This window comes from Anser brachyrhynchus (genome assembly GCF_964034855.1).
Source record: "Anser brachyrhynchus genome assembly, chromosome: 20".
Taxonomy (NCBI): Eukaryota; Metazoa; Chordata; class Aves; order Anseriformes; family Anatidae; genus Anser; species Anser brachyrhynchus.
The window spans coordinates 3,031,105-3,056,750 of NC_137713.1; the positions used below are offsets into that span (position 1 = coordinate 3,031,105).

At 36.8% G+C, this 25,646-nt stretch overlaps 1 protein-coding gene across 17 annotated transcripts in view; it reads left to right on the forward strand.

The window, feature by feature from the left end:
* BCAS3 (BCAS3 microtubule associated cell migration factor) overlaps positions 1-25,646 on the forward strand; it is a 357,411-nt gene that overhangs the window by 127,868 nt on the left and 203,897 nt on the right. For 13 of the 17 annotated variants that reach the window (XR_013941294.1, XM_080563583.1, XM_080563582.1 and 10 more), the window contains 5 exons: positions 2,030-2,180; positions 9,564-9,608; positions 16,754-16,878; positions 17,483-17,648; positions 18,834-18,934. Coding sequence is in view for 16 of the 17 variants with exons in the window: in XM_080563583.1 (XP_080419709.1) it covers positions 2,030-2,180; positions 9,564-9,608; positions 16,754-16,878; positions 17,483-17,648; positions 18,834-18,934 (588 nt within the window). In the remaining variant the exon portion in view is untranslated. The remainder of the gene's footprint in view (positions 1-2,029; positions 2,181-9,563; positions 9,609-16,753; positions 16,879-17,482; positions 17,649-18,833; positions 18,935-25,646) is intronic. The other 4 variants (XM_080563570.1, XM_080563578.1, XM_080563581.1 and 1 more) reach the window with 1 other exon arrangement.

Consider the following 25,646-nt stretch of genomic DNA (forward strand, 5'->3'; position numbering starts at 1 on the left):
AGCTTGTGTGGAAATAAACCCATCCTCGTGTAGGAAGGACGCCTGTAAATGCCTCACTTTGCTGCGTGCAAATACCCTATTGAATCAACTGGCAATTCTGCATATGGAAAACTGCACGATGTGGGGAGCAGAGGGCACGGGGTAATTAACTGCGCCTTAGGGTGAGAGGGAAGACTGTGCCGACACAGTCACTCGGTTCAGTAGTAATTAGTCGTTATAACAAGTACAAGAAAAATTACAGACGTTTGGAGCCCCGGCTGTAGATGGGCTCTCTGTGTGCTGTGTTGCTTGCAGTTGCTTATGGTGATTACAGGGGAGAGAAACACTTCGAGAGAGGCCTTGATTACATGCAACAGTAACTAATTAGACAATAAAGCAGCTAACCATTCGTACTCTTTTCTACAAGAACCAAGAATGCATTATGAAACTAATCTTTAAAAAAATTAATTGCATCTCAGTCTTAATTTAAAACTGAGTGTTTTTTTTTTTCCCCTTTCCTGTTCCTTTTTATTCCAAGTTGGTCCAGGAAAATTGCTATTAATGAAATCTGCTCTCTGAGACTTCAGTCGGCTTGTTATTCATTAAAGCCTTGCTATTTCTCCTAAAATGTATTGACCAATGCTCAGGGCAGATACTTAACACAAAATACACTTTGTAATTTCATCATTTTTGTTATTGTGCTTTTTTAAGATGCAGAGGTCTATGGACTTTGTAGAAAAACAAATAAAAACCCTAAGCTTACAGTTACATAGTATTGAAAGAAGGGTAAAGGAAGCATTGAGTGTCTTTAGGATGATGAGACATTCATTAAGATTTTTCCGCCTTCCTTTTCCTATTTTCAATCCATCTGAAGTACCATTAAAGCTTTTCAGGCAGCTTCCTGTGAGAAACCCTCTTCTGTGCTGTTTTTCTTCCTTGAAAAAAGGTGGCTGCTCTTCAGTCAGATTGTATGGATTTGGCCTGGGATTTGTATAATATCTATGTAGAATGCATCAGTTGTTTAGGAACCTAATTCCCAATATGGCTCCCTTTTGATTAAGAACAAAGCCAGCATTTCACAGCATTATAGGAACACAGAAAAACAAGTTAATGATCTAAACCTTTTAATTCATGGTTGCTTGTCTATTTAAAGTACTTTTGATTCTGCTATAAACAGACTGGCCCCTTTTTTGTTTAACTTCTTTCTTTGGTTTCCTCACATTTCTTTCTTTACTGTCCATGAAATTTGTAGCTAGTTTCCTTTTCTAACTGAAGAATGAAAGGTTGTGACTACAGAATGATACAGAAAGTAGGAAAGCGTATCTAAACTGGGCGTATATCCAGCACAGCCCTCTTTGAAACAAGCTAAATTTAGGGTTGTTGGGATTTTTTTGTTATGTTTTCCCCTTCTCTTTTTCAATACCTATATTTTGTTTTATTCCTCTTTTTTAAATGAATGTCAAGTTTGTTACTTTTGCAATACTTTCTTGATTTTTACGTGATGCTTCGTATGGCTTTATTTTATGTAGTTACTCGTGGTATTTTCTTTCTTTCTTAGTTCAGCAGATTACTATTATGTGTGCCTTTATCCATAGAGACAACAAGAGCGACCTTTTCAGAACTTTCAATTACCACCACAGTATGAGGTACTTTAGGAAAATAGTTCCCTTCCAGAATATTCTTTTTTTTTTTTTTTTTTTTTTTTGTCAGAGAATTGGAATCCAGAGCCTGTTCTTCAAACCAAACTCTAAAACTTTTTGGTGAACAAAACTGCTGGGCAAGCAGCAGCGGCATGAATAATTTCCTTTCTGTGGAAGGGGACCTTATTCCCTGTATATAAATAAAGGTTTGCTGCTTCCATTGTCGTCATGTATTTTTTTCCTGAAATGAAGATGACTTTTTTAGATTTGCTTTTGTTTACAGTGGGAGCTCATTATTTCCTTTTTTTTTTTTTTTTTTTGGCAATGGCTTATTTCAGGCACTTGTTAGAATTTATAAATGAAGAAAAAAAATCCACTAATACATTTTATTACATCTGTATCCCATCAAGGTAAATTGAACAGCCAAGACACTTACAATAACTTCACAAACAATAATCCTGGGAACCCTCGACTCCTGCCTCTTCCAAGTTTGACTGTGGTGTTGCCTCTTGCTCAAATCAAGCAGCCAATGACATTAGGGACCATCACCAAACGCACAGGGTAAGTGTATGTGTACAAACCCTTCTTAACCTTGTTATTTGTAGTTTATATGAAAATAATTTCCTTCTAGTTATACCTAGTTTTATTCCTTTTATTTTTTATTCTAGTGGTAACAGAATAGTTGGGGGGGGGTTACATAAGAAAAGAAAACCAGCATCAGATAAGCAAACAAAACCTGAAAACAGATCTGTAAGAATTCAGGAGTATTCTTTTGGATGGGTCATTTTCTTGCAGTCTGTCATATGGGAAACGCCGTACGCTGCCATCAGAAGTTTCACACCAGGAATTGGTATGAAACAAAAGCAGAGCTGTATTCAATCAGAATAAGTTATGGTTTTACTTTTTTGTTTTGTTTTGTTTTGTTTACTTTGATTTCCAACCTTCTCAACCAGAGATGATTTTTGACTATCAGAAATTGAAAGACAGTAAGCCAGGCTGAGTATAAAGAGAAAACTTAATCCTGATGTTTTCTTGACCTTATTTTTCTTCTGAAGTGACCGTTCTGTACTATGAAATTGATGTGTGGACTTGCACTCCAGAGCCAGTCACACTTTGCTACTTCTTGATGTGCCATGATAAAGCACTTCAGAATGCTTGTTATGAAAAGCTCTACTGAATATATACAATATATATACATTATAATTACAAAGACGATCCTGTGCGTTTCATAAACTATAGCAATTTTCAAGTTAATTCACGCTGTTGAACAGTTGATATTTTTCTTTTGCTAAATTTCAAATCTTAAGTTTTTGCAATTGATACATAAAGCTAGTAGGTGATTTTTTTTTTCCTCTTCTCAGTTTTTGGTAGTTCAAATCCCTGAATATATTCTGATACAGTCTGATTTGAAAGTCTGATTTGATTCATGCATTAATTTACAGACTGCTTTTATGTTTTTTAGAAAAATAGATCAAGTTTGTCTTGTTTGACTCTCTCGACAACTGAGAGTCCTACAAGTTGACATTTCCCTGCATCTTGGCAAATGGGTCCTGGCACTGTCTTGTTTCAATTGTTCCTTGGTTTCTTGCTCAAACACCAGTAGTGAGGTGAATTTTACCTTGTGTTTCATGACCTGGGAAATATTTTTCAGAAGAGAGCTCATGGATATTTCCTCTCTCCCTGAGTAATTCCAGTATTCTGTGTTTGAGTGTTCAGAGCATTCTGTTAAGTCTGTTACTGTTTGTTTAGTGCTCTAAGCATGCATGATGAGGTTCTAAAGCTTACATATGTATGCACGTATGTACATGTTTATATGTCTATCTAACAATCCAGTCCTGCTCTCACCGCTGTGAACAGTAGGCTTTTAGAACCAAATCGTGAGCTGCAAACACTCAGTTGCCCAAAGGAAAGAGGCTGTCTGCAGTTCCTGAACTTCACAGATAATCGTAAATGGGACTTGGTAAAGAAATAGTACAAGGGTAATGCTGTGATTTATTTCTTCCACACATACATTTCAATTGCTTATATTTGCATTTTTTTTTCTGCTTACAGTTTAAACACAGGCAAGGGAAGTGTGTTAGCAGTCAGATGCATTTTGAAAGTAAAAAAGGGTGTGATTTTGGATGAAGACGGGAGGCGAGCTAGGTTCAGAGAAAGGTTGGTGTTCATGGAAATAAGTAGCAAGTTACAGAAAGAGGAAAATAACAAAAAGATTTCCTGAAGATTACAGTCAGAGAGGAACAGAAATGCAGACTCACAGAAACAGAATAGGAACTTAGAACTAGGTGGGATGAGACATCAAAATAGAAAAAATAAATAGAAAAATAAATAGAAAAAAACAAAATAGAAAGCCATCTGATGGTTTATAAGGGGAAGGCATTGTGATAGAAGTGGTGAAGGGTGGTGATTTAAAAAAAAATAAAAATAAAAAAACACCACTGCAGGTTTTGAGTTACTTAGTTTACAGTAGTAACTCATGTAGCTGTCTTTACAGAACTGCTTCTTTAATGCAGTGGTGATACCAGCAAACTTTACTATGACCATTGTGAATGTAATAAATCTGCATTTTGGGTTTAATATTTTATTCCAATTTGTCTCAAGCATATTCAGACATTGTTCACATTCCTAGTTTTCTCTGACTAAATTTTACCACTCAGAAACTGTGTCCTATTATTTTGTGTAATTTTTAAAATTAATTAAATTTAGAATACTCAGTGAGGCTTACATAAGGGGAGGAAAAAACAGTCATGGGAAATACCCTGCTGTGTAAATAGAGTTTTTATGAATGAGGATCATAATTTTCAGTGAAGCCTGTGTAGATGTGTAATGCTAAGCTGAGAGCTTCCTTCATTTGTTCTGCATCCAAAATATTTGATGAAAGTACACAAAATTAACATGAAAAGCTGTATTTATAAGGCAGGGATTTAAGAGGAATGCCTCGGATCCAAGAAGCCTGGCATGCCTAAAATGACCAAATTGAGACAGCAGCCTTAACTTAAACCTCCAGGGGGCAAAGCGTGTGTTTAACATATTTAACATCTGCCCTCATATTTCTGGAAACACATAGCAATGTAAGTCTGTACAGTGTAATATTTAGACAGGACAGGGACCATCTGCCTCACTCTGAGAAGTGTAGGAGGCATGTATTACTGCAAATGGCAACAGACAGATGTATTTACACCTACGTGGTCAGCACCTTTAAGCACTGCTCCAAGGAAACAAGGCTCTTCTTTGGAAGCAGCTGCTTAACCTTGTGATTGTGCAGCGATCAGAAAAGGAGACGGACTTGCAGTCGGTTGGGTTTTACAGTCACTGTTTGGTGGCCCTTAAAGCCGTTTCCTTTTCTGTTGCTGCTTTGAAAGAATTAAGCAAGACTAAAAGAATATCATGTACTTACCACTTCTGGATTTGTCCATTCTATTTGCTTTTAGCATCTGAAAAGCTGCTTTAATACTAGACATTTTAATTAAGTTTTGCAGTTTTTATTAACCAAAAAGTCATGTTGGGTTTTGTTTTGCCAGTATCCAAGACAGCAAAATATTTTTCAGGTAAAAAGGAGGGATCATTGCTCTTAATAGTATTTGCTCAAGCAGAGCTGCAAAGCATGTCATTTTTCTTGACAAGTGGAACGGCAGTAAATTTTTTAAAAGTGTTTGCAGTAGCCCTATGGGAATGAAAGGCCAGAATCTGGAGTCGTGTCATTGCTGTGCTGTTCATCACAGATGCTTTTTTTTCTCATGTAAACTTGTGGGTTTGGGAACATTTTCTGATCACTCATTAAACTCCCTTATTCCGAATACAATTTACATTCTCAGCACCAGGCATCTCAGAGCATTACCTCCCTTCTTGCCTGTCACCAGTGCTTCCTAGTTCCCTGCCCTCTTTTTCTTCCCTTGCTTTTCCCAGTCTCTCATTGTAATTTCCCCACCTTCATGAAGCACTTCATTTTGGTCCCTATATTTTGTCATCCCATTGACTCACTTTCCTGTAGTCTGTACTGTCAGCACTTTCTGAGGAGCAGATAGGCTTTCCCAAAGGGGCTCTAGCACTAATGAGGGAGGAAGCAGCTTATGTTTTAAAGATTAGGGGGTTGTAAGAAAGTAAAAGAGCTACATTTAATAAGTCTTTATAGATCTGTGCCTCAGTTTCCCTTTCAAAATTTTAATAGTAATGCTGAATTCCTTCTCAAGTCTGGTGAATGGGTTAATTCATTGCTCGTTTAACAAAGAGCTTATAGATTTGAAAGGGGAGGAACTGTATGATCCATCTCATGCTTGTCTATAAAAGGCAGTGTATTAGAATATGTTAGAAGACAGCTTTGTGCTTTGCAATAGCTTTATAAGCTTGCCTTGTGTTTGTGGAATGAGTTGTAGTTTGTTTCCAGTTTGTAAGAATGGGGGGACACAGATGGACTGTAATAGAAAGGAGGGAAATAAAAGATAGAGTCATTGCACAAAACGAAAAACTGTTTTAAAAGTTGTCTTCTCTGACAGCAGCATTTGTTTTAACTATCTCAAGGGGTATGATCATTGTATTTGTATCATACTTTATTCTCTAATTCATTATAGATCTAGTGAAATGCCAGGATGTGACCTGCATTAGTTGGGTCTTACCAAAACAGAGATATCCAATGCACCTTGCAGGAAAAGAAACAAACCTTTTTTTTTTTTTTCCATCCAAAAAATAGTGAGTTTTAAAGCACGGAACTTCATCCATTCTTCATCCCATTCCCCATTTTCATACCTCATTCCACCCCCAGTGAGGAGAAGAATATGCGAAGTGGCTGATGTTGCAGCAGGCCGAGATACTTTCATTTTACTGCTTCTGATTGCTTATATTACATGTATCATACATCACTGATACCCATTTGTTTTATTTTGACTAAGAGCTTCATTGAGCCCAGGTTCTACTACTGAGGCAAACAAAAATAAGGAGTGCAAAGTGATGATGTTGTAATACATTTAAGTAGGCAACGATAACTAAAAAAGTCAAGAAAATATTAAAAGTAAAGCTAAAGAATTCAGTAAAATAGGTCAGCTTGCCTGCATGCTGCAGCCAGACACTCTCTTTCAAGCACATTCCAGAGATGTGTTTTGTGCCACCTTAAGCTTTTATAAAAAACATTTGGTAATAAAGCACCTAGTGTAATGATTTGCAATTGATACAAAATACGGCCATTTGCACTAAATATTGTTCAAATGTCAGTGTTCATGGAAGGATTCTCACTTCAGATGGCAACATGATAGCAATGAGGATCAGAGTGAGTGCACAGTATATTCAAGGCTTAAATAGTTGCAAGTTTTTATTAAACAATATTTCAGTTTTGAATTTGATAAAACTCAAATCAGAAAACAAACTAAGAAAATGCTATTGAAATTTTGAACCATAAATCATCTTCATTTAATAATTTTCCTTTAGAAGTCCCCACTAGCTATGAGAACAGAGAACCTCAGTGAGTTTTTTGCTTTGGCATTGCTCTGTTACTGTCACCGAGCGTAGCCATCTGGTGCTGTCTTTTCAAGGTTGGGTTATCCTGTAATTTGTACTCTCTCTCCTCCCCCCCCAGACCGTCCATTAACATACCATCCGTACTGTATGGAGGAAATACTGAAAAAAAGTGCTTAAACAAATATCATAGGAAAAAAATGGTCATTTTAAAAGAAATTGGATCTCATGAACATAAAAAAAAGCTATATTCTGTCTTTAAAACTTACAGCTAATTATTAAGACGATACCTTAGACTTTTGAAGTGTAATTACTTTTTCTTTTTAACACAAGATTTTGAATCTATGTAAAAACAACAGCAACAAAACAAAAACCAAACCAAACCAAAACTAAAACCAAAGAAAAACACAAGAAAACACCCTTCATGGAAGTCTGTGTATCCACCTAAGTCAATTTGTATTTAAACTAGAGGAATTTGTTGATTTGAAAATGTAATTGGGTCAACACTGCATGGTGAGCTAAATACAAAGACTGTTACCTTCTCAACTGTTCTGATGAGCTCATGGAAACATCATTTGCCTGCTTTTTGCAGACAGAGAAACTGAGGCAGGCAGAAAAAAAATGACTTGCCAAACGTCCAGGATCATAATTTAGAAACTCCAAGCTCCCAGTCAGATTTGACCACTCTCCAGTGACTCTTCAAATGTACACAAGATCGGTTCTAGGTTTTAAATTGCATTGGCTATGGATTATGCAAAAATCTTCGCTTTCCATTAAATATTTAAATGGTGTAGTAGTGCTGTGGTAATCTTATGTTGAGCTATTAGAATGGCCTTCAACTCAGTTAGGGACTGAATATTGACTTTATAGGACATCCTACAGTTCATACACTACATGCAATTCATCCAGTGCATGCAATTTAATTGGCTTTTATCACTATTCAAATATGATACATTGCATCCAGAAAGGCAGACGGTTCCACCAAATGAGCTCTCTCCCCTAAAGTGGTAACCAAGCATTTATTTAAATACAAACATTTAAAAGGTAGTCTGTTACACAGAGTTTTAAAGATCTTCAAATTGGTTTTTGACCAATATTACTAATAAAAAAGCGGGAAGGAAGGAGGATGGGTTTTTTCCCACACTATTCTAATTTTTATTAGATTTTTATATCTTTGGATGTAGAAGAATATATGTCTTAGTTTTCTACCTTCACCTATTTTTTTTCTAAGAGGATTCTGCATTCGTTGATGTTGCTCTCGTGGCAAATTTAGTTTCTAGAATTATTATTTATTTTTTTTTGTGCTGGTGTACTTTTGTGTAGGCTTATGGCTTTATATATCTCTCAATGACAGACCTTCTCTGTTTAGTTGATTGCCTGAAAATACTTTTACTTGTTTCAACTAGCCAGAATTTATCCCTGAGTCAGAGCATGAAAAGAAAAATGACACATTGGCATTTACAAAATCAATTATTCAGTAATTTTGTGGATAACGTTACATCCCAAATGAGAATCAAAGAAGCCGTGAGCATGTGAGTAGCTCTAAATTTACCTCCTGCTCCTGCTTTTCAGATTTTATGCAAATGTCACTATGGCTATGGCCTGTCGTGTAAACAAGGGAAAATTCCATTCAAAATGCACTAAAATTAATGGGGTGTGATACCACTCCAAGAACTATACAGTGTGCAAAATACATGAACAACAACCAAAAAAATAGTGTAGATAAATTAGTGAGTGGCCAAAAACGTTAAGGTCTAAATCAGGTGATTTCTAACATCAAATACGTTTGAAGTAAGTTAGGGTTCTCTTTCCTGCATTCCATGCAAGCTTATAAATGGGGGAACAAGATTTCTGTGTTGTACAGTTGCTGAAGATTTTTAATTTAATAGCGTATTTCTATCCTAGGAAAAGGGCTGGGGAACTTCCCTAAGAGAAGGAGTGCCTTGTACCTGTAGTCTTTTTCGCTTAGGACACACTTCTTTTCAGTAAATTTGTAAAAATGTCCCACACAGGCCTTCAGTGGTTCACGGGGAACACCCACAAGGTTGTTTGTCTTGATGCTAATTTACTTTCTTTGTCTATTAATTATGACTTCAATGTCTGTTTAAGGCTCTTGACTGCATTTGCCTCAGATTCGTCTGCAGGTTTCAGGAAGGAGAACTAAACTGTGTCTAACTTGAATTATAACATCAAAACCTGTTTGCACCTGATGCATTACGTTTGTCACAGCAGTCGTGCATGGAGAGCCTACCCTGTGAGCTCGTGCTTCTGTGGGTGGTTGCGTTGTCAGTGGGACCGTTCACGTGGGCACTTGTTCCCTTTGTGAGTGTCAGCATGCTGGTTACATGAGAGGTCTACATCTCTTCCAGGGCATCATGAACGGTTATAAAAATTCTTTTGTTTACCTTCTGCATAAATCTTAATAGCATGATGTACAGTGTACTTGTTGGTAATTGAGTTTTCATCTAATTTCTGTGCATTTTTCCCCTTTACGTGAAGACCTTACCTGTTTGGAGCAGGATGTTTTTCCATAAAAGCTCCATGGTGAGTTCCCAGTTCAATCCCAGCATGCCTATAATTCATTTGCTGTTCTCACTAAAAATAACTCTGTGTTTAGACTTCTTAATTTGGGATATATTATATTTTTTTTCCAATTTGTTTACTGCATGGCTGATTCATAGGTGGAAGCACTGCGTAATTTCACTTTTAAACTGTGGATGTGTATTCACCATCAAGCATTGTCAAGCAAATGCATTCACCTTTTCTTTTTGTCTCGTCTTTATTTTTTCTTTCTTTAACCTTTGAGGGAGCATTTAATTTTTAAGTAGCAAAGAAGCTGAAAAAATAAAATATTTTCCCAGCAGGCAAAAGTGATTGCAATATCTTTCCAAAGCAGGTCTCTTTTTTTCTGTATAGCTTCCCTTGTTACAGTAGCACTAAGTTGCTTGCAGACAGCAAACGTCGATGATGACCTCCCGATAAGCCAGATTAGCAATGAGTGGACGGTAGAGTATTGCAGTAAGAGAGATGAAGCAAGTAAAGTGGGCACTATGAAAATAAAATACAAAAAATGCTTATCACACCTGAGAAAAAAACAAACCACAGATCCTTTAAAATATGGATATTTGAAATAATGAAAGGTGTTGGTTTAAATGTGTAAAATTGCAGCATATTATAAAAGACAAAAGAAAAAGAACTCTTGAGTTGCATACAGTGCTACGTAACCTCCAGTCACCTTTTCATAATGAGGTGAGGGTTAGGTGGTTGAAGCAGCAAGAATGGAAGAAGTTTGAAGGTCCTAAGGCTTCCTTAGAAAATTTAGAAACTTTTAAGCAGGAGGCATTTTTTTTTCTTGTTGGTTCTTCATTTTAGCAAAGGGTACTTATCAGCTCTCTCTGTCAGTCTTTGCTAGAATATTTGTTTGTGGCTCTTGATTCTACTAATGGTAGTTTGTTCCTCTTGTATCACCCCCTTATGTCTCTGTCAAAATACTGTTTTCAGCAGAAAGAACTTCGTAAGAGCTTCATTAGGATGCAGAGTTCTTAGAGAATGGCAGAGGACAGCTAATGAAGGATATGTAAGCTATACCAAACACCAGAAAAGCAAAGGTACTAAACATGACACTTTTAAAGGAAAGCTGCCATTTCCTTACTCCTGGAGAATCACTTCTACATGAATATTATGTGGGAAGGAGCTAATAGCACAGCATGGTATCTGGTTAGTGAAGCAGTCTTCCTAAGAACCATTTCTAAATGTAGTTTATGATGCATCTAAGTTTTTTTGTCTGATGCGGATCTAAGAACTGAAAAGGCTCTGGAAGAAGAGTTTTGAATATGGATTGTCTTAGCAAATGGATGTACTGGTTGCTGCCTTCATAAAGCAGGCTCCCGGAGTTTCAGCAAAGCCAGGCAGAGAGGCTTGTCAACCAGAAATGATTTTAGATGGAAGCAAGATTAAAAGGCCTAGATTAAAGAGGGGAATATATGAAATAGACTCAAAAATCGTTGCCTGTCTTTCACAAGACTGTTTTGTGGTTTGTTTAATGCCGGTGCTAGCTCACAAATATGGTCTTTACTAGCCTACAGAGAAATTAGGATAAAAAACACACTTTGGGTGGGGGAAGAAATCATGTTGTTTCCATTAAAGTCTTAATGAGTCCTAAATTATGTAAACAAAATGAATGGAGATTTGACAGCTTACTGCCTGGTGAATAAAGGAGCCTACCATTTCTTTCTTGCTTTCTCTTGTTTTATTCATGCTTTGACAACTGGAAACATGTCTTTCTTTTCTTGTTTTAGGCACAAAGATAAATTAATTAAAATGTATTTTGAGACAGATAGGTTTTTTACAGACATTTTTTAATTGCAAATTTCATGCAATATTTTTCTCTGATACTTTTGTGGCAGCTTACATAGTCAAGATAAAACTTCCACCTTCCCAAATCGGATGTTTCCATTTCAGTGTGTTTACCTGTGGATTAATTGTGTAGTGACTTACAGATATGTGCCTTTGTTTTTAGGAATCTGACATTTTTGAAGCCTATTTATTGGTAATATAAAACCAAATAGAGGCTGCAGAGAACAAGAATCATCCTATTTTATAGATAATATTTGAATTTGTAAATAATTTTCTTAATATCATGTATGTGCAATTTATTTATTTTTTTAAACTCATGTCAGTTGTTTGAGTGTATGAAATTAAAGATGAATTTAAAAGCCAGCAGTATTTTGAGGGACATTGAGGAACACTCCATAGCTGTATTGTGTAGCCTTTGATTTTTCAGTAGTTGCCTACGGTTTTCAAAATGTTTTAATATTATTAATTCTTATTCTTTCTTCCATAAAGTGGAAAAATAATAATAAATGAAAACTGGTTAAGATATTATCATTAGTTAAATTTTTTATAAAGACATAGCATATTTTCAGAAGCTGTGGCAGAATTTAGGATTAGTTACAAAAGCCAGGGAGTGGTAGCACTGAATTGTTCCAGCAGCTCTTAATCTTTTCTTGTTGCATTGTCAGTATGAAAGTATGAAAGAACTTGAATGCTACTGCTGCAAGTTTTTGTTTTCTTAAAGAGATGACAAAATGATGTCTTAATTTTATTCAGTTTGTTGCCATCACTTTTTATGCTATTTCAGTAGAAAATGCTTACGTATGTTTTTCACTGGACACGTATGCGTCCATATCTCAGTGTTCCTGTATTTAAAATTGGAATAATCCTGCAAAATGAAGTTAATTAGTATCAGCAACACAGATTTCCCCAAATATCTTGGTATTTAGCTGGAGTTTGAGATAAATTTGACTTTAATTTGACAAAAGTGTTTTTATTGCTCTTGTACTACAGCTCATCTGTTGGGTCTCTCTCGTACGTACAGCGCTGCCCAGCCTACGAGCACCACGTTGTGTTGAGGCCGGAGGGGGATTGGTGTGGTGGGGCAGGGGGACACTTGTGGTCTCCTTCCCTTTTCTCCTCCACACGCTGATTTATTCGTTCTTCCTGCAGCAGAGCTCACTGTGAAATTGAAGGAACCCCAAACTGAAGGAAGCCCAAGTGTGTATTGCAGTTCTTTGGTCCTTTGCCATGCCAGGGCTTCTTGCAGAGGAGCTGCAGGGAGCAGCAAGAGCTTTCTGGAACCCAGGCCTGGGCCTGCCTGAGAGCCTCCATCTCTGCTTTTATGGGCAAGATCTGCTCAGGTGATAGAGGAAAAACCGTCATTCTGCCCCACCCCACCCCAAGTGAGATAAGCAGAAAAGGTTGTTTTTCACAGATACACACTGGGACAGTTTGCCCTTTCTGCGTTATTTTTGGTTTGGGGATTTTTTTTTTTAACCACCTGCTGTAGGTTTCTGCACTGATAAAATTGGGATAAAAATACTGTGGTGTCTTGGTGAATTCTTGGTGTAGCTACACAGTTGGGTAGACTATGACAGGAAAAAGTCTACTTGACGTTTCATCCTCCATATGCCTTATAGTGCCGTTGTTTCTCAAGGTGCAAGATCAAAATTAAGAGAGTGAATGCTTTGGTCATCTTTTTTATTTGGTAGTGTTGATTCCCAACAACCTGCACTTCTTCCTGCATCATAACCACTTTTAGTAAAAAATATGGCATAATACTCTGAAAGTTAGCAATTGTGAAGATTCCTTTAAATTAACGGTTTTTAAAAGTGAGGCGAAATGTACCTTAATTTCAGTTCTTGGAATAATTTATGAAGTGCTGACAGGCGGAGAGCAAGTAAAGAGCAGGAGTTCATAGCAGAAACAAGTCATTCACCACCTACCTTCAACATTATTGTTTGGTTATCATTTATAAGGCTGAGAGGGTGTTTGCATCTACATAATAATGAGGATTTATAGTTTCCAAGTTGTTAAAATATAATGACATGAAAACAGATTTTTCTAATGGCATTACTGTTACGGAACGTAACTTGGCTTTTGAGATCCATTGAAAGAAAGAAAATTGAGTTGGAATGTATTGATGAAAACTCAGGGATTAAAGTTAGATGGTGGTAAAATGAAAGATTCTTTACTTGCAATAGTTTTCAGTGTAGAGTTGTTGACATCTCTGCACTCTTTTCAGAAATATGTAGAAACCAATATGATGCACTAGTAGGTCTTGGTTTTTGTTTTTAGCAGGACTAAGTTTAACCACATGAGTAATCGTGTTTTACAAGGTCTGCTCTTTCTGTCTACAAAACATCATTCTTGAATGGAAAATGTTTTGGCACCGAAACCAACACTTAAATGCGTGCCTTGAAAGATGTACATTTTAAAGACATGGTGTAAATAGAATGTAGTTTAGACCATTTCCTCCAATGTTGTTTATATCCGTATTTGGTTGAGCTTAGGTCTTTGGAGCTAAGAGTGTGCAGATCCCAGCAAAGATTTTGTAATTTATTGTTAAGAGTCCCAGATTCACTTCTGATTAAAGGCTTGAAGAAATGGTTGAAGTCATTATGTCTCTGTTGAAGCTTGCACGAGTTTGTAGGTGAGAATAGAATTTGCTCCCAGTTTTTTTTTTCCATTTTAAATTATTTTAATAATCTCAGATTGTGTTGTGTAAATATTCAGAATGTTAAGGATATCAGAATAGTATAGAAATGTTACTTTCAAGAGTTTCTAGGAGAAAGTGAATACAACTGAATCATATCTATACTCACAGTTTGCTTTGCATTAACTGAGGAGTAATGCTGTCCTGGATAGCCTTGTTCTACATTAAATACAATCATTTACTGAATGAACTATAGATCAGTAAGTAACAAGATTGGCATTAGTGCATTCATTTACATTGTCATTTCTGCAGGAGTTACCAGTGTACGAATATTTGGGAGATGAGAACTAAAAATAGTTATTGATACACAATTTGTTACAAAACTGGTTAAAAATACGCTTTCTCTGGCAGATAACTATTAAAAGTGAGAGAAGTCTACTGTGAATTTTAATGAGCCATAAATAATAATATGTTAATATAAATTAAATATTCTAATATAGATTGTGAAGTGACACTGGAAACGAGGTAATATATTTATAGTCAGGAACTTTTTGGAACACAGATTTTTGACCCAGTAATCTGTAATTGCAGTTGTAACAGTTGGATATTAAGTGCTTTGTGGTGGTTCAATATCAGAGTTACTGACTATAAATTGCAATTGCTCTTTGGGGACGTTCTAGCTTCTCATGTAAGTGCAAGATCTTCAGGACAGGTCTAAGTCTATGAAAGTTCATCTGAATATTTCCATTGATTCTGGTTAGTGTAATGGAATTCCTTTTGAAAGGTCATGTATTTGTGTTGTTGTTTTTTTTTTTTTTGCTGGTGGTGGTGTTTTTTGTTTTGTTTTGTTTTTAACTAAAACGTGACCATAGACTTGCCGTATGTGTGATTTATGGCAGGTAGCTTGGCTCCTCTGTGCTTCAGTGGGTCCATCTGTAAAAGTGGCTGAGCAGCACTTTACAAAGTGTTGGGAAGCTCAACTACAATTTTTTTAAATCCCTTTCAGAAACCTGGCTGAAAATACAGTGCAAGTGCAAACAATTAGTTATTTTCTCCCATTTTCATGTGACCTCATTTCCAGTATGTATAGAAAAAGTATTTGCTGCTTCAAGTAGAAGGCAATTGTAAATGTTTCAAATTGCATGACAGTAATCAAGGAGGCTATGTGTTTTTAACCATATGCCATATTTTACACGTGTCACTTACTACAACTAGTTGCTGGAGTTGTTGGAAGGAAATTAAGTGTTTGAGATCAGGGAGAGTTTTGCCACGTATTTCAGTGAGATCTGGCTTGAGCTTTAGGGGACCAAGATAAGTCTTTAGACAGGTACGGTCTCTGCAGCCAGGTGCAGAAGTTCTAGAGGAGCCCAGCTTGTAGAATAATCATAGTTTAGAATGCTTTTCTTACGTTATTTTTCATTAGATTGATTTGGGATATTAAGTCTTTTCCTGCTTCAGTATCCCTGTTGGTTCATTCTGTTGAACCACTTCACCAGTATACAAGTAATTTGTAATTATCAACAAAAAAAGAGTAGCATGAATTAAATATCATTATACTTCTGCATAGTGTTTGAATTGCTTTTTGCCACTTTAAAGTATTTTTCTGCTGCTAAAGTTCATAATACTGCAGTAATGTGTTTGCACATTCATATATACACACACTCTTGGGACTGAAGAGTATTACTTAAAAATGAATAAGAATGTGACAGTATAATAGAGGCTGATATACTGTGGAACAAGAAATTAATAGAAGAAAAAAGGAAAGGAGGGAGAGGAGAGGTAGCAAGAGAAGGGAGCAGTGAAACAGAATAAAAGAAAGGGAGATAACTTAAAAAAATGGGAAAAAAATGGAACAGAGAAGGAATCCTGCGTGAACTTCTCAAACAGCTTTTCCGTTAAGGAAAGGATGAAATCCAGGTGTAATTAACTAAGGAAATGGGCAGTGCTCTGAGAAGTTCTGAATTTATACAAACCAGAATATTGCATCAGATTCATGTAAGGAGCTGAAGAAGAAAATACAAACATGACATGACGTTTCAATGAAATAATTATAAACTACTACACCTGCTATATGCATATTGTGGAGTTTCAGATGAGAATTTTTCTTAATCTCTTTTTATATGATATAATTGCTGATTTGTTTTAACATGTAGCACATGAGTGTATGTATTGTTTCCCTTTCCTTGTATCCTCCGCATGTTGTTCCCTCTTACCCTTTTGCCCATGTCACATCTCTTTTAATGGTTTCAGTGGCATCAGTACTGTGCCAGCTTATCAGCAGTCAATTTTACCGTTATTTCTAAGTATCTTTTTAAAATACAAGAAAATAATCAACCACCTAAATGACTGACCCAGCATCTATATTTTCATTCCCAAAGGACTTGTAATTATAAATGTTTATATTCACATAAGAAGTTGTTTCTATTGAATGCAAATATTCAATATTGGGTCTTTCAAACAGTCCAACCAACTCTTCATTATGAGCCAGTGCTGTTCTTCAAGTTAATGAGTCCAGTGATCAAGGGGAATTTGGAACCTATTATCCAGAAACACTAAGCATCCGTAAATCCTGCTAAATCTTATGGGAACTGCAGATATTCAGCACTTCTGAATTTATGTCTGAGAACGACTGTTAAGCAAAGGACATCTTAATTTCTGAGAACAAACTTTCATAATTTTATTTTCTTTTTTCTTTAAGCAAAACCAAACCAGCTCCACAAATTTCACCCAGTAAGTCTATGGGAGGAGAGTTTTGTGTTGCTGCAGTCTTTGGATCATCAAGGTCATGGTTTGCAAACAATCCAGGGCTGAAAAGAGAAAAAGGTAGGTATATTTCACATCTAGGATTTGCATTTAAATTTAAATGCCATGTTTTTTTCTCATTTTGTGGTAACTTGTGAGCATATCGGGTGATTTTGTTTCTGAAATTCCATATCAATGAAGATTTTTATGGGCTTGCAGTTGAGATAATTTAGGTAAATAGGACAATTTACAGGAAATTTTAATTAGCGAAACGAACCACTATGATTTATAATGTTATATATAGACAGAAAACAAACTTTGATAGTTCAATCCAAAGATACTGTGTGAAGCTTCCCATAAAATCTGGGAGGTAAAGGTGAGATACCTTTGCTAAAGCAGATATGTTTGTCAATGTAGTTAATTGAATACATGTTGGTGAGAAAACATTCCACCTACTCTTACATGTGGTATTTATATTTCTCTGAAGCAAGGGAGAAATTAACTCTGCTTTGTATGATTTTCTCCTTGTCTCTCCAGGCCTTCCACTCCTTTTAATTCATATATTTTACCACAAGTTTATTAAGCTAAGTGACTTACAAGAATAAGGAGTCTACTATTTCTGTTAAAAAAATAATCTGTTTCTGCTCTTGTATTGCAATAAGATTTTCTTTCTTTTTTCAAACAGATCAATCGAAACAGTTTGTAGTGGAGTCACTGTATATTATCAGCTGCTACGGCAGCCTGGTGGAGCACGTATTGGAACCACGTCCACTCAGCACCGCTCCGAAGATCAGTGATGACACACCCTTGGAAATGATGACGTGCCCAAGAGCCAGCTGGACTTTGGTTAGGTACTTCATTTCTTTTACTTTTTTCTCCTTTTTGTCCAGAAAATGATTATGAATTCTTTCTTTGGAAGGGATGGATGAACCACGCCATGATTTTCCCCCTTATTTTTATCCTACCGTTCTTCATTGAAAGTGAAGTCTCTCAAATTCGAGCCTGACTTAGGATGTGGTTCTGTTAGTGCTTCTGCGTCTGATTGGGAGCTTGCCATTCAAATACTTCTGTAGACATGGAGCTACATGAACATGGAATAGAGATCTTTATCAACTGGTGATTTTAAATGATCGGACTGTATTTTTTTTATAAAAGGACTAGAAACAATTATTTTAGTTGTGTATTGTATATTTAATTGTATATTTTAACTATTTTAATAGTGTTAAAATACAGAATTCTGCCATGAGACATGTGTGAGGTTTCCAAGATGAAGCATTGCAGAGTTAGGCAAGTTATCCTGTAAGTAGCTGAAGGTAGCATTTCTTGAGATAGTTGAAGAAATTATTCCTGACATGTGGAGGAAAGTAAACAAAAATTGATGAGAAACTGTTGTCAGTGCTTTTGATGTTTTAAAATATTTTTATATCGATTTTTCTTGGCTCCTATATTCCTTAGTGCTGCTTATTGCTGGACTAGATTGATCAATACTTGATTTACCAAGCTATTTAGGAATGGCCCACCCTAATTAAAATTACAACACAGACTTCTAGACCATTATTGTTGAAATGAGTAGGTTGTAATGGAATTGAAAATTCTAATTGGATCAATAGTCCATAACTTTACACAGCTTTATTTTCACAGTTTGTAAATGCTCAATGACTTTACAGTATCGAAGCAATGCTAGTTAACAGAACAAAAAAGTTCCCCAGGTTCCGTTGTGTGTTTATATTAAATAACGTTAGCATGACATACAGCGGTCCTAAACGTATTTACCAGCTTAATCTAAACCGCCTTCGTCATTTTTTGTGCGCAGTATATGCTGCCGTCAACAAACAACTATTGTCTTTTCTTCACAGTCTGCGCGATTTGGTCATGCTGCTCAACTGCCTGTGGTGTATTTCAGTGTTTGAACAAGCTAATTTAAATAATTACAAACATTTTCTGAGCTTGTATAGATAATTATATGTGATGACAGAAACACTGATTTACATTCTCTGTATTAGCTTAAATATTAATAGTCTTGTGTTTTACCTCAGAACTCCTCAGTGGAATGAACTCCAACCACCATTTAATGCGAACCATCCACTGCTCCTGGCTGCAGATGCAGTACAGTACTACCAGTATCTTCTTGCTGGCTGTAAGTAGCTGACAACTTTTTGTCTTATGTGCAAGTTTTAAGCTGAGTGTGACTTTCTGAAGCAGTTTTTCAGCCTGCATTCCTCAAACAAAATGGCAACAGTTGTCCAAGACAATTTCTAAAAAGTCATTGTGAATGAACTAGCAGGGGCAGCGCTTTTGTGTGAGATATCATTGAAATGTGATGAAGATTTAGAGACAACTTACCGTGAAGGATGAAATCAGTTTATTTCAGAAATATAGCAGTGTAGTGGCAATAATACAATTACAGGAAGGTAAAATGTTTCTGCGGTTTTCCATTATAAAATTCCACAGGGATAAAAGTAGCTCTTTTTACAGGTTAAAATAATGCCTTAAAAGCTGAGGTTCGGTGAAGAATTTTTTAAATGAAAACATGTAGTTAAGTATTCATGACAGAAGTCCAGAAAAGGATAGTAACTGTTTCTTTCTTTAGATAATTTTATAATTACAGAATTTTGGTAGCCAGGCTTATAATAAAGTTTACTAACTTTAAATTTTGTTATCTTATAAAATTCAATACTTTTTGTGCTTCTTTGCAAACAAGCCAAAAAGTTCACCATTTTGTGAACTAAATGCTCATTTACCATATACATATGGAATGTACAATAAGTATTTACATGCATAAACTTTATAGTGTGTGCTAGAAATAATGCTCTGATTTTCTTTCTTTTTTTTTCTTTTTTAAGAATATACCAAAATACGTATGTTGTATTAAAATACAGTAAGCTATAGAAAAAAGGACACGGTAGGGCACCTCCTGACTGCTAACTTACGTTGAATAAATGCATGTTGCGTTAGAAATTGGGAAGTGGTAGGCACACCTATAAGCAGGTATGTAGTAGCGTAGATCTGAGTGCATCTGTGCAGCAGGAACATGCATTTGTTTCAGTACGTATTCACCCTCAGAAAAGAGCTTCTTGTAACCAACTATATTAGCAATGAATAGCAGATGTAGTTTCTTTGTGATACGAATCAAAGTTACGAGGCTACCACATAGGCAAAAAGTGAGTGCTTGGCAGGCCTTGCAGGTGTGACCATTAGGTGCCTTAAAGTCTTCAGGTTTTCCTCCTCTCGCTTCGCTTGCTTTTAGCCATTTCCTCTCGTGATTTCTATATGCAGTGACAAGCGAGTGCATCTGCATTTTCCCAGTCCCCTGGAAATCCTGATTCTGGCTACTTCCAGACAGGGTCTCAGGCAACTGCTTCCCTCTGGAATAGAAGAATATTAAGTCAATAGCAAGTCTCTCCTTGTTTAACTAGGGTGTAGTCAAGTTGAAGTGATAAAACAGTCAAAAGTTTCACGAGGGAACAACTCTTGGCATATGCAGAGGTACTCATGGGGATATTGGGCCCTCTGCGCAGGTGTCAGTGCAGCTAACACCAGCATGTTATGTGACACAGGCATTTAAAATGCAGAGTGGACAACTGGGTCAAAAGGCAGTATGTCTGAACGTGACTGGTGAAAGCGACATTGGCACCAGATCAGATGTGGTACTTCTACCTGTCCATCTGTCGCATGGTCTCAGAGCTCAAAATGTGGAAAACTACAAGGCCAGGTTCCTCCTTTTTCCAGGCTGCTTAGAAAAGGGAAGAAAACTCACAGTGTAGAAAATAATCTGAAGAGGTAATTAACAGCAACCAAAACCGAGTGAGCTGTGCATTTCTATCAGATTTTTTTTCTAGATTTCTGTGTTATTTTGCTTTCACATGCACAGGTATGTAAGTTGTGCTTTGAGATGAAAGGTCATTGCAAGGATGCGTGCTGGTTGTATAATAATTTATGATGTAAATTTAAAATAGATCACTGTTTCTAATGAGTATGTCTAAAATCAGATGTGCAAGCCTATGCTTAAATTTTTGTATAAATATTTTGAAGCATTGAGTACAATCGGGTCAACAAATACATTTGTAGTTTTTATCAAAGCCTTTGATCAAGGACTGTCAAAGTCCTATTGACAACAGAGCATAGGTCTAATTTCATAATGTAGCTTAAGGTAACTGCTGCCACGCAGTCTGCTTATGTTGCCAGTGATTCATTTTGGTATTTATATATTTGTCCATTGCTTATGCACCTGTTGCTGGTGATGGCATTAAATGATAATGGCGTTTTATGATAATGAGATAAAAAAAGGCATACTTAGGTTCACTCACAGAAACTGCAGTGTTTCAAGAAGTCACGTTTAGCTAGGCGTATTTGTGAGGAAAAACATCATCTGTTTTCTGCCACCAAGGAGGTGGAGTTAAGACCCCATTCTAGCAGTTTTCTGTAATGTATATCCTGCCGTCCTGTTAGTAGTTAAAATATCTGTGTAAGACAGAGTGTTCGGACAAAAGGATACTGTCTGTTGCTGTGTGCATTTATTGTTCTTTAGGGCTGTCGGGCCTCCTGCTTTGCAGAATTATCTAACAACCAGACTATCAAACTTAGTGTCTTCAGGGAAAACAGCAATACTGGGTCATCTTGAAACGCTCTCCAAAGCGAGCTTTAATTCACAGATGCTTGCTATGTTTGTGAGTCCTTGCAGCTTGTCTGTTTAGGCCACATTCCTTTCTCCCCCTCCCCAAATTCTGTGCTCTAGTTGATGTCTTTCTCTTCCAGACTGTCTTTCAGCTATGTCTCCTGCAGACTGTCAAGCATATAAATATATAAATTACTGCATGTCGCGTGCAGTTATTGCAGTATAAGTCCAAAAGCACAGAATGCTGTCTGGAGAATTTTGGACACTTAGTACAAGTAGTTTGTATACTTCTGGGTTTCAGTTGAAATTTAAGTAATGTATAGATACTGTCTGAACAAAAGCCTTTCTGTGAGCATTAGTGTTCGTATACACAGACACGCTTATCCCACCTCCTGAAATTAGGGATGGATGAGGCTCACTTTGTATATCATTAACAGCCCAAGTACCATGCGATTCAAGTATTTTTGTACTGGAATCTTTTTAATGGAAGAGGAATGAGCGATTCTAACAAAATACTGAATTTGTATTATTTGAATTACAGCGAACAATTTTAATTTGGGTTTTAATTCATTTAGAAGGAATTATTTAAGATGAGTGTGGAATGTGGAAAAATACTGAATAATAAACACTAGAGACAAAAAAAATAGAGAACATAGTAAAAATAGCATTAACAGAAATTTGTGTATATGTGATCCTCTTTGAAGTTTTATTTGTCTTCTGGATTTGTTATATCTCAAGCTACTCAATGAACTTTCTGAAAAAGTGGAGTCAAAACAGGATTCACACAAAGAGTCCAAAGCACCTGTTAGCTTTCCCCCCACTAAATACACGCTAAAACGAAGTTATCTGGCTCTGCTTACCTGTAGTAATGTAATGAGTTGACATTAGCTGCAGCCTGTGGTTTGATGTGCTATCACTTCCGTCAGTAAGTTTAATTGCCAGCAAATGGCTAAATAGGAGGTTTAGGGTGAATGTTACATCTGTCTGCCACGTTAGTGGTAAGAGGAATTCTGGCGCCGTTTCAGGGTCACTATTTGTATCTGTCTATCAGAGGTAGAATACAGCGGTTTCTCTCAGTTTCTGTATAGCATTTCTGCCAATTGTTTGGCTCCATTAAGTGTGCAGGGGAAATAAAAGCCTGAATGACCAAGTCACAAGGGGGTATAGATAGACCCTTTCTTTGTCCACACTCAGAACATTGCATTAGGTCTCATTATCCATTTATAATAAGTGACCTTTGCCCCCTGGGTCATTGAAAAATACTCTGTGCTTTTTAGCACAGAGTACCTCTGTCAGCAGACGGACAGAACAATGAAACGTCTGGCAGTCTGCTTGGAGGGCTATACTTTGCAGGTTTTCATAAATATGCAGGCTGATGCCAAAACGCAGGACCAAAATCTGTTTTAGTCTCTGAAAAGTATGAAGCTGGCCACTAAGTTCTTGTAATAAAAAAAAAGAAGGTTTCAAAAATAGTGCATTTAGGTATTTAGTTAGACGTAGCTCGGCTTTTAATATTTTTAAAGGTTTTTAAAATTACATTCACAGCTAGTAAGGAAGTAACAAGGAACCATTGTTTGAAGAAGTATTTTGTACAACAAGTGTCCAAGACCTTTATCCCAAGGGTATTCGTAAGTGGATTAGCACAGCTGTTTGATTGCTTTGAGGTCATCTGTGACATCTGCTGCAAAAACCTGGATCAGAGTATGCAGTTTGTGTCTACCTGAGCGCTTTGTTGCAGCCAGGGCTGGTGCGAGAGGTGAGAAAGTGGGTAGCAGGAGATGTGAACTCTTCTCCAAGTTCATAGCTCGAAAGTGAACTTATATTTTAAATTCTACAACCTGCTTGTCCTGCTTATGTTTCAGGCTTTTTGCAGTTGGTCAGAGTGAAAATAAGTCTTGAGAATCTCCTTAGCTTCTTGTGGAGCAGATTTCAGATTTGCTCTTATTTTTGTAAGAGTTCATTGTGGAAGCCTCAGATATATTACAACCTCCAGGTCTTCAGTGTGGGGTGTTAGTTGCTAGATGCTTCTCTCCTACCCTTGTCAGGTTTAACACGTAGTATTTTATCTTATTTGTGTCTCTAGCATTCACTTTTTATTTGCCTGTGTTCTGTGCAACTCATAAATCTAATCACATCAAAGGAAGGAAACATAGTCCTATTTTATTCTTGTTGTATTTTTTTCTTAAAATATAAATACCTTCACCTGGTACAGTTAGACTGACACTCATAACAAACATGATAGCAGGAGGAGAGCTGTGCAGAGCACTGCATGCAAACATTGGAGGTATCTGTACTACAGGTACCTGAAACATGGATGACTCACATGTTAATGAAAAAAAACACCTCAAAATCAGAGCAAAAGCTCTCCCCCAAAAAAGTATTGAATAAAATGAGTTATTATTTCTATCCTCTGACTCTGGAAAGGGCACCTTCACATTCCTGGCAAGAGTTTTGACTCATCAGGACTAATTTTGTGGAGACAACCTGCAGTTGTCAGAAGCAGGCCAGTGACAAGAATTAATATATTAACTGGTATGCAGTACTCTTTGACAAATTGCTTACTAAATACATCAAAATTGATTGGACATTCTGTGTTTAAATTGACAAATGACTGCATTAGGGGAAGGAGGGAAATCCATTAATTACAGCTGCCCTCAACCATAGGAAATGTAATCGTATAAATATAGATTTTGTTAAAACAAAAGTCTCTACTTTACTATAGTGTTGCTGGTAAGTGTACTTGCACCTCTTTGCTATTAAACCTCCAATAGGAGGTTTTGAAGACAGATCTTTGCAATTGGCTTTTAAATAATCAAAGACCATTTCTGTTGTGTTAAAAGGAATGATGCAGTGTTTTCTTTATCCCACTCTGACCACTTCTGGAAATTGTGCTGCTCTCTCAGAAAAATGGACATGTAGCTGAGGCTTCTGCTGTCTCATTAATTGCTTATTGTAAATGCTATGTAATTCATATTTCACAATTTTAGGATTTGAACCAGTACTCTGTATTCTCGTTCTTTGTTCCTGTTCTGGTCTCCAAGTAATACTTCCATGGCTGTTACTTATTTCTGAGTAAGAATTTGCACTTGAGTTAGGCCTGAAGATATAATCAGTTTTATAGACTTCGTTAAGGGATTCCTGGAAAGATTAAGGTCTACATTTATGGCTGCCTTTGACTTTTGGGTGTTACAACAGATTTTCATTTCTAGACCAACTGTTAGGCATATCTTGCATTTTACTGAAAATGGCTTTCATTAGAAGTCAAACTTAATAACTCTTCATTGTCTTCAAAGGGAGGGGTTTAACCTTTCTTCATTGTTTGTTTGGGGTGGATGATAACACACTTTATACAGATAATCTGAACACTGACATCCTGTTTGCACTTCCTGCTCCCTTGTATGAAAGCTCTGCACCCTGAGCAAGACTTTTGTTTCTAAGCAACATTGTGGTTCTTTATTGCCTATTTTATATTCCTTCCATACATTCCACTGATGGAAATAAAAATTCCATGCATCTAACTAGTGAATGCTGTGCAGTGGAAAGTGGGACTCAGAATAAGAGTAGAAAGTGTATTAAATAACTGTGAATATGTGCTGTGAAGACAGATACTATGAAAAACAAGCTGTGATGCACGTAATCATAGCCACAGTGCTGCCATTTGAGTTAGGCCGCGCAGGTACAGTAAGGAATCTGGTCATTCTGGTCTGCAGGCCTTTTTCTGTGTGCAGCAGAGCACAGGATGGCAGCCAGGTAATAACAGGCTGATGAACTGGGACTGGTGATTAGTCGCAGTATTCCACTGCGTCTCAGCCTACTACCTCTATTTTTTTCTTGCACTCTTTTCTATGTATGTATTTAATAGTGTGTTCATTCTCTTGCTGATGTGAAAGAGTATCTGTCACGGTACATGCCACATACTATATATATATTTATATGTATGTATCTGTAGTGTGTGTGTGTGGATAGTATGGTTTGCGAGGCAAGAGCTGCATCTCGCTGTGTATATGTTCAATGTCTGTCACAACAAAGCTCGATTTCAAATAATAAAACTGATCACAACCAGAGCCTGCTCTGTAACCACAATTATGCTATCATGTAGTTACGAGGTGTTCAAAGCCTTCTTGCTCTGTTCCTGAGACCTCTCTGCGTGGCTGTGGTCAGACATGAGTTGGGCTGGAGGAGGCTGAGCAGCTGGTGCTCGCAGCGGCCCATCGGCGTCTCTGCTGGCGGTACT